We start from the raw sequence: 10,031 nt of genomic DNA, 5'->3' as shown, positions 1-10,031 counted from the left end.
CCAAGGCTGTCAGTTTTCACAGAAGCAAAGCCCAAACCACACCCACTGCCGTGGAGTCCATTCTGACTCACAGCGCCCCTAGAGGACAGGGTGGAACTGCCCCAGAGGGTCTCCAAGGCTGTCAATCTTTATGGAAGTAGACTGCCTCATCTTTCTCCCTCAGAGCTGCAATGGGTTCAAACCAATGACCTTTCATCTGGCAATCAAGCATTTTAACCATTGTGCCACCTGCGCTCCTGTCCTAGGTTGGAAGACACTCAAAATCAGAGCAGCCACAATGGACTTGGGCACACCACCGACGGAGAAGGTGACCCGGGACCTGCCAAGGTCTCATTTTGCTGTACATGGGTTGCCATGATGTGAAGCTGATGCAATGGTCACCAGTAACGTGTATATAAACCCATCTGACCAGTTTCAGGGCTGGTCATAACGTTTCCAGTAATAGATGAGACAGTGCTTCACTGCTATTCATAAGGTTTTCACTGGCCAGTACTTTGAGAAGTGGATGGCCTCTTCCTTCTTCCGAGTCTGTCTTAGTCTAGAAGCTCTGCTGAAACCTGTCCACCAGGGGTGAGCCCGCTGGTATTTGAAATACTGATGGCATAGCCTCCAGCCTCCCAGCAACATGCAAGCCACCACAGTACAACACACGGACAGACGAGTGCTGCAAAAGACCTCTTTAAAGTGCTGAAGAGCAAAGATGAAGGTGTGCCTAACCCAAGCCATGGTCTTTTCAATCGCCTCATATGCACGTGAGAGCTGGATAATGTACAAGGAAGACTGGAGAAGAGTTGATGCTTTTGAGTTGTGGTGCTGGCAAAGAGGGCTGAAAGTACCACGAGCTGCCAGAAGAAGTAATAAATCTGTCCTGGAGGAAGTGCAGCCAGAATGCTCCTCAGAAGTGAGAATGGCCAGACTTCGCCCACCTGCTTTGGTCCTGTTGTCAGAAGGAACCATTCCCTGGAGAAGGATGTCATGCATGGTAAAGTGGAGGGTCAGTGGGAAAGGGGAAGGCCCTCAACGAGATGGACTGACACAGTGGCTGCAACGATGGGCTCAGGTAGAGCAAGGATTGTGGGGCTGGTGCAGAACCGGGCCGTGTTCCGTTCTGCTGTGCACAGGGTCACCATGAGTCGGAGCTGACTCAAGGGCACCTAACAACAACAACGACAACCAGTGGTGCCGAACGTGGGCGGGCGTGCCCAGTGCACCTCCAGGCCACAACCGCACACCCTTAGGGGCCTGAAGCCCCAGCACACGGAAGGGAGCCTGCCAAACAGCAGAGGCCAAAGGACTTCTGAAAACCGGCTTCCACCTCTGCCCTCACCCACACCAAGTGCCAGAGGCCTCGGCGTGCTGGACTCCCAGACGGCAGAGAGCAGCCCTCGACTCCTCAAAGCCCACTCCCACTTGAATGCCAAGTACTGATATGTGCAAACACAGCAAGGTGGCAAAGGGGACAGGCTCAAGGAGTCCTTTGTAAACCTCACCCCTCGCTCATCATCACCCAGGCAAATAAAGGGTGAAACCCCCACGTCGCTGTGTTCTAACGTCTGTGGAGGGTCTGTCAATCCAACCCCTGGAGACCCCGTGGGTGCCAGGGTAGAACTGTGCCCCACGGGGCTGTCACTGGCTGGTTTATGAGAAATAGATTGCCAGCCCTTTCTTCCAAGGCTCCTCTGGGTAGACTCTAGCCCTCGGGTTAGCAGCAAGTGCTGTCATTATATGCAGTACCCAGGGACACCAAGAGGCAGGCAGAGACCCATCTAAGTTACTCATCTAAATGTGCCGGCCGCCCAGGCTAAGAGCCCTTCTCTGGGCCCCACTCACCATGCAAACAGGGTCACAATACGGTCTCTCCTTCCAGGCCCACCACGGCCTCTCGAGGGCCCTTGCTCCAGCCACACCATATTACCCCTTCTTTTAAGTTCTCACCACCGGGCCCCTGCCTGGGCTGTTCCATCTGCCTGCGACTGCTCCCTTCCCCTTGGGTAACTCGCAGCTCCTGCTCAAAACCCAGGGTGAGCACCCATTTCTCCAAGGGACCTTCACCTGGCCCCCGCCCGTGAGAGTCCACACTCATTTCACACTGAGCGGTTTTGCTCAGCCAGTCATGCATGTTCAAGCATGCCGAGGGCCGGCTGTACGACAGAGACAGGTATGAAGATGGCACCCACCTCAGACATGAGCTCCCCAGGCCTGGCACGCAGCAAGTGCTGATCAACAGTGACTCTGGGATTTGCCATGGAAACCAACTCTAGAGCCAACCAAGTGGGGCTTCTCGTCCTTCGAGACCCACTGAAGTGGAGGTGGGGATAGGAAACCGGCCTCAGAGAGGAGACCCCTGGAGAGGAGGGTGCCCAGGCCCGGACAGGCCCTCCAGCCCCGCCCCTGCCTCGGCCACCCTGTAGGGCCTTCTCCCATCTCCTCCTGCCGCAGTCCAAATGGAGCTTGTCGTTAGAATTTCTCATTTGGAAAATCAGTATGTGAAGTTCCCAGCCTGCCAAGCGGAGGGGAAAGCCCTGCTTGTAAATATTTGTCTCGCCTGGCACGGCCCCGCCTGTCCCTCACCGCGGCCACCCCGCCTCGATCTGGCCCTCCGCACACCAGCTCCCAGCTAACCACACAGCAGGGCACCCCTGCGGAGGCGGGACCGTCTGGCAGCTGCTCACGGAGGTGGCCACCCACACCCAGGCTTCTGCGGCAGCAGGCCAGCCACCCGTGGCCATCCGTCTGTCCCCAGGGCGTGGCAGGCACTGCCTGTGAGGTGCCTCAGATTCCAAGGCTTTTCCTGGGGACGCTCCAGGTTTCTCCTTCTTTCTGATTTTGGGGAAAAATCACCAAAAAGCCAAAGATAAGAGGCAGGAGTGTTGCTGAAAATCCCAGGCCCCACCTGGCCCCTGGTGTCCCGATGGGGATCCTGAAGGCCTACGACTGCCCCACCTTGGGGACCAGTGAGACCAGTCCCAGTGTCACTATGTGCAGAGACGCTTCCACTTCGCCCATTCAGTCATTCATTCATTCAACCATTTATTGAATGAATTGTTTAATTAATTCCTCCCCAAGCCCTGGGGACAGGACACATAAGTGGGCTAAGACAGGCCTGCAGAAAAGTCCCACAAACGAAGCCAAAGTTATGATCAAGACAGGTGCTGGGGCAGGGAAGGCCCAAGGTAGGACCCCCTGAGGTGTGAAGCCCAAGGGGCATCCCTGAGAGGCTCTGAGTGGTCAGGGTGGTCAGGGGGCTCCCAGGGGAGGAGAGCAGGCAGACAGAGGTCGGGGAGGGGTGGCAGGGCAGGGAGGGGCCGGGGCCGGGCCAGGCCGAGACCTACCGAGCCACTCATTGAACTTCTTCACCTCGCTCGGCAGCCCCAGCTCCGTGAAGTCGCCGGCATGGACGAGCACATCGCCGTAGGGCATCTGGATCGGGTCGGTCCTGGAGTGGGTGTCGGACACGCAGACGAAGCGGGTGTAGCCAGGCGGCTTGGGGGCGTCGTGCGGCACCGGGTCCACCCTGAGGGAGAGAGGACTCGAGGGTACGGGGCTCATGTCCTCCCGCTGCCATGACACCCTCACACCACCTCCATTTGTGGGTCCCCACAACTCACCCAGAGCCCCCCAATCCCCAAACACACTGAGTCCCACCCTAACACGCACTGGCCCTCCACCCTGATACTCACGAAGCCCCACTCTAACACTCAATGACCCAACCCCCACTCTAACACGCACCCCCACACACCCTAACACACACCCCACACCCCAACACACACACCCATACCCTAACATGCACCCACACACACCCTAACATGTACCACACACACACTCTAACATGCACCCACACACCTTAACATGCAATGCACACACACCCTAATGCACCCCCATATACACCCTAACACACACACCCACACCCTAACACACACCCCAACAGCCTCACCCCCACACACACCCTAACATGTACCCCAACACCCTAACATGCACCCCAATACCCTGACACACATGCCCACACACCCTAACATGAACCCCAACACCCTAACATGCACACCCCACACCCCAACATGCACCCCCACACACCCTAACACACACCCCACACACCCTAATGCACCCCCATACACACCCTAACACACACTCCCACACCCTAACACTCACTCCCCACACCCTAACACACACCCCTATGCACATTAACATGCACCCACACACACCCTAACATGCACCCCAATACCCTAACATGCACCCACACACACCCTAACACACATCCCCACACCCTAACATGTACTCACGCACCCTACATGCACCCACACATACCCTAACATGCACCCTCAACACAACCTAACACATACTCACATACCCTAACACGTACCCCCACACACTCTAACATGCCCCCACACACCCTAATGCACCCATACATCCATATACCCTAACTCGCACCCCCACATCCTAACACATATCCACACACCCTAACACGCACCCATACCCTAACATGCACCCCCCTACACACACCCTAACATGCACCCCACACACCCTTACATGCACCCCCACACCCTAATATGCACCCCCCACATCCTAACACTCACCCCTACACCCCAACATGTACCCCCCACATCCTAACACACATCCACACACCCAACATGTACCCACACACCCTAGCAAGCATCCCCACATCCTAACACACACCCACACACACACCCCACACCCTAACACTCACCCACCCCTATACCCTAACACGCACCCCACACCCTAACATGCACCCCACACCCTAACACACACACCCACACCCTAACACGCACCCCACACCCTAACACGCACCCCACACCCTAACACACGGTTGGTCTAAAGACCATGTTGCTCAACTTCTTCCTCTTTCCCCTGTGAGCCATCTCCTCAGGCCACCTCCTCTGTGCTCTGAAAGTTAACCCCAGAGAACCGTGTGTCCATTCACGCTGTGGGTGGTGGCTGCCCCCGCGTGAGCCCAGACGCCCGGGGACCCCCTGCAGGACGGAGCGATGCTGCCCATCCCGCGCCATCCCCCCTGTCAGCTGCGTCGTGCTCTGCGGGGTCTCACTGGCCACTTCCAGAGCTGCATCTCCAGGCCTTACTTCCCAGCCTCAGTCCAGAAGCCCCACTGAAGGCCCCCCGCCATGGTGAGCCTGCTGGTACGTGTAGGACTCGAGCACCACAGAAGCCTCCACTGACAGGTGCGTGTGGCCAACAGGAGATGCACCGGCCGGGAATCGAACCAGGGCCTCCCGCAAGGGCAGGGATGCTGTCACAGAACTGCCTCGTCTCATCATCGCTCATCATCGTAAGCATTCCGCGCCTGATGCTTGCAGAGTGGGATTTGTCACTCCCCCAGGAACCAGCTCCCACCCCCTGGGGGCGAGGTCCCCCTGCTGAAAATGCACGAACTCAAGTGCACAGTCTAGTCGAAAGACTGTCCCCCTCCCTGGCCGAGCAGCGCAAATACACACAGCCTCCGAGGAGAGAGACCACCAGACCTGCCCGTGAATGGGAGGGAAATCAAGGCACCGGTTTTCTAAACGGAGAGAGTGGCATTGTTTTCAGAACAAGGTGCTTCCCGAGTCATTCGAGGACACAGTCCTGCGAGCCAAAGGGGAGGGTGTGCGACCTTCCACTAACTCTCGACCTCAGCCTGCTCATCTCTACGGTGGGGACACACGCTGTCTCAGGACTTGAGGGTGCAGCGTATGCAGAACAGTCCATCACAAAGAGCTGACTGGTGGCCGGCAAGATGACGCCAGCGAGGTTACGTCAGGGGCCCGAGGCCCCTGTCAATGGTGACTCTCACTGCACCCTGCTCCCCGACTCCCAGGCCAGGGCTCCCCCCACCATCTCTACTTCCCCAGCTGAACAATCCTGCCAGGCTCAAAACTCTTAAAAATAACGCAATGACATTTCAGCCAGCCGCATTCTCTAAATGGGCACTGCTTGAGGAGTTGTGTTTAAATCTAATTATGCAGCAAGCCAAAAGCGCGCCATATCGGTTACATAAATACTTTTAAAGACATCTTTCTAATTATCCTTTTTTTTTTTTTTCAGACAATATACTTCGAAGAAATTTAATTAACACCTTGTGAGAGGCGTGGGTTCAGCATGCTAATGGGCAGGGAGTGATAGCAGGCTCCAAACAGCAGCTGGAGGCGCCAAGCCAGCCATCCCAACCAGGAGCCTAGCGCCTCTCTGGGGCAGCAAAGCCCGTTTAGGACCCCAGCGGGGCAGGGTGGGGTGGGGCAGGGCGGCACTGGGGGAAAACTCCAACGCGCCCAGCCAGGAAGGCCCTGGGGTTCATTCATCCATCCCTGCGCTTCTGAACACCTACTGTGTGCCAGCCCTGAGCTCAATGCTGGAGACACAGGGATGGACCAGGCCGGACGCCCGTCTACCAGAAGCCCCGGACTGATGGCAGAGGCCGATTTGGCTCGACACTGATAATACAGTTGGTAGCCATGACAAGGCAGCATAGAGACTATGGGCCAGAGAGGACCCCCCAGTGGGCGTGGGGCCCCCAGAAGCTTCCAGAACGACAGGGGGATAGAGTTGGTCTGGAAGCTGAAATCTCCCTCCTGGTAATTCCATCACTCCTCTGTCCTCTGGGGCCCCCAACACACACCCCACGTGGCAGTCTTGTAGGTAGAGCTGGCCACCTGCGCATCCTCCCCACCCCAACACAGTCTATTGGACCAAGGACAGCCAATCAACATGAGCTGGCCAGGGGCCCGGCTAAGGGCCTCCCTTGGGCCCTCCCACCTCTCTCTCCTCCTTCTTTCCCTCCATCCATCCCTCCTCCTGGCTGCTTTTGCTCTCAGTTCTGTCTGTCTGTCTCTCAGGAATCTAGACCAAGGGGTGCAAAGGAATCCTCCCAGCTGGCCAAGAGCCGAGGTTGTGACAGAGACCAAGTCAAAGAGATAAGGAAGGGAGAGACAGGGAGACACCCCCAGGCCCACCTTGGACCCCAACACGCCCCTCCTCCAGAGAGCCCCTTTAGTGAGGCGGCCTGAGCCGCTGCAGCTTCTGCTCCCCCAAGCAGGGATGCTCTGAGGGCCTGGGACGGCCTGAGCGCTTTAATTAACTGGTCTTATTTCCCTACACCCCCAGGCTTCTGAGCTCCATGAAGACGCAAACATAATAGTCTCCAGAGAAAAAAACTCAAAGCTTATTTCCCACACAGTCCTCTGGCTATTTGGTTTGTAGCAAACGCTCAGGCTTGACGTAAGAGTAACCGTGATGATACTGACAAGTCCCACGTGCCGGTGGCCCATTACATGCTAAGCACTCTGTAGATATCCACTTCCTTCACCCTCACATGACTGTCGAGGGGGGATCCAGGTGTCCCCATTTTACAGATGAGGAGACACTGAGGCTCAGAAAGACCAACCTGCCCAAGATCTCAGCTATGGCCCCACACACCAGGCCTTACCCGTCCTTTCATTGAATCAATCAAAGGGCGAGCACTTACTGAGTGCCGGCCAAACGCCTGGCACCTGCTGGGCGTCAGGGACACTGCTGTGGCCAAGATGTTCTTAAAGGGCAGTCACGGGAGCTCACAGAAACCCTGCCTGTGTGTGGAAGCAAGGAAAAGAGCAAGAAGATGTGCGATATGGACAAAGAGCTATGAGAGAGTGAGAGGGCTTGATAGCATCATTTGATTCCTAGATCCAGCTGTGCCTGAAGCCTGCTCTAAACCTGAACTTCCTAGCTAATCACATGAGCAAGCAAACTCCTTACACAATTTAAGTTGGGTTTCTGACACATGCAACGGCAAAGCCCCGCTAGCCTGAGAGGTGACTAAGGCCCAGCCAATCAGGCTCCTGTCCAGAGGCAAGCTAGTCAATTTCAGAGGAGAACTGAGGCCGAGTCTTCACTAACAGGCATTTGGGTACCTAGTCCCAACACCTGTGTAATGAGAAAAGCAAAGCAGAATGGTTTCTTCCTGACGAGGCTCAGTGGGGACAGACAGAAGGGAGAAAACAAAAGCCCCATGTTCCCTAGAGTGAACCCCAACTTCTCCAGAGCTCCTGTCTGCTGAGCCAGGCCACTGCTCCAACTTCTGAAACCTGTCCCCACCTCTTCCCGAGGGTCCCCTACCCCTGCAGCCTGACAGTGGATGTCCCAGTGGAAGCCATGGCGGCAGAGCTGGTGCAGAATAAAGAACATGGCCAAGTGCACAGCTCTGGGCTGGGCCTCCTCTCACCGTGCCCCGTGACCCCAGCCTCCAAGCCGCCTAGCATGACGGGAGCCACCCCTTACTCTCTGGGTATGTGGGAACTCTGTGAATTCCCTTCGTGGATTTTGACCCTGCTGTAAAAGTTGCCACCGTCTGTGCCCTGGCCCCAGAACCCTCACGCCTTGGAAGTGTGACTCCGGGCATTGAAAACCCCTCCCACAAACACCGCAAAAAAAAAAAAGAAAGAAAGAAAGAAAACCCCTCCCCCTCATTATCTCTGTTCCGGGGAGATGGGGGCTCTGAAGGCCCACATGGGCCTGGGGACGGCTCCCGTCATCGAGGTTCCAACACCACATCCAGCTGCGTGACTGGGCCTCAGGTCAGGGACCTCCGATGCAGGCCTCTGGTCTATAAATGGGGAAACTGAGCCCCAGGGAGGGCCAGTGACTGACCGGCTCAGCAGCAAACAACGGCTGTCCTGACGCCCCGCCCAGTGCTCCTCTCAAAGACAAACCACCGATTCCAAGTGACAAAAAGGCACTGACCCTCCACCCCAACCACCCGGCCCCCTTCTGTCCCCCGCCTGCCCTTCCTGCCCACCTTCCAGCCTCTGCACCTGGCGTGAGCAGCTCCCCTTGGCCAAAGCACTGCTCACCCTCCAGGCCCAGGGAGCCCTCCTGGATCCGCACTCCTGCTGGCCCGGGCTGCCCACCTCTCTGCCTCCTCCTCCCCTCTCCATCTCCGTGCAGGCTCTGGGGGACAGCCTCTGCCTGCTCAACGGGGGAATGACCCTTAGGAAACGGCCACATAGGTGAAACCACAGACACACATTGAGACAGGCCAACAAGGGAGAGGCTCCGAGTCCTGAGAACTGGAGGCAGGAGAAGGTGATGCCTGGCCGAGGCTCCGAGGGGTGTGTCGGTGTTAACAGGGGGTGGGGAAGCAGCCTTCAGGCAGAGGGAACAGCCTGCATCTGAGGCAGGAGGAAGAATGGAATGTTCTGGAAACAAGGTGGGCTCCTGAACCTGGAGCCAGCAGGAGAGGGAGGCAGTATGAGAGTCCCGCTGCCCTGCCCCCGGCCCACCCCAACACCACCACCTCTCTGGGCCCATGCTGAACCATGGAGACCCCAGGTGAGGATGTGCTAGGGGCCACAGGGGCTGAGTGTGAACCCCGTTCTGCTGCCTGTGCACTGGGCCCAGTCTCTTCAGTTCACCTCCTGACGCCTCGGTTCTCTCATCCAGAGAAGGGGGACCGGGCTGCCCACACGGCGTTGCAGGGTGCACAGAGGGCAGCCCTCTCTCTCGGCTACAACCTTCATGGACCCCGCACAGTCTAAACTGCTGGGACGGTCTTTAACGGGGCGGCTCGAGTCTCCGCCAACACCACAGCTTCTAAAGGCTAGGAAAGGAGTCACTGTGCCAGGCCCAAGTCCCCGGAAGGGGCTGGACCGCAGACTGGCAGAGCCCTGGCCAGCACAGCAACCACTCCTGCCTTCCTGCCGACCCCCAGGCCGTTGCCCGCCTGACCGCCCACCCAGGGGCCCCCGCTTGGCTTTGGGGCCCCAGGGTGCCAGTCTCAGTCTCCACAGCACACTTCCGGGGGCTCACTGCTCAAGCAGAGGCGGCCCCGCTCCCGGCAGGGCCTCTGGGGGCAACCGCATAAATCAGGCTGCGAGCTCGGAGGCCACGTTCACCCTGTCAGTGTTGTCATTAAATATAAATTGTGGATTTATTCAATAAGGTCCCCTCGGTCCCTGGCCCTGGAGAGGAAGCCCGCGGCAGCCATCAGTCACGGGCCGGGGAGGGGCCTTGGCCGCCCGCCTCCCTCTTGGTGGAGCTGCCCCCCAGCG

At 57.6% G+C, this 10,031-nt stretch overlaps 1 protein-coding gene across 1 annotated transcript in view; it reads right to left on the bottom strand.

Moving 5' to 3' along the window:
* Nucleotides 1-10,031, bottom strand: part of MPPED1 (metallophosphoesterase domain containing 1) — an 83,735-nt gene that overhangs the window by 69,622 nt on the left and 4,082 nt on the right. Inside the window, exon 2 of the mRNA XM_007941734.2 lies at nt 3,333-3,514. Coding sequence (XP_007939925.1) covers nt 3,333-3,514 — 182 coding nt within the window. The remainder of the gene's footprint in view (nt 1-3,332; nt 3,515-10,031) is intronic.

This window comes from Orycteropus afer, unplaced genomic scaffold, assembly GCF_000298275.1.
Source record: "Orycteropus afer afer isolate SDZICR_OR568_19922 unplaced genomic scaffold, OryAfe1.0 scaffold00083, whole genome shotgun sequence".
Lineage (NCBI taxonomy): Eukaryota > Metazoa > Chordata > Mammalia > Tubulidentata > Orycteropodidae > Orycteropus > Orycteropus afer.
This window is presented reverse-complemented; position numbering and strand designations above follow the sequence as displayed.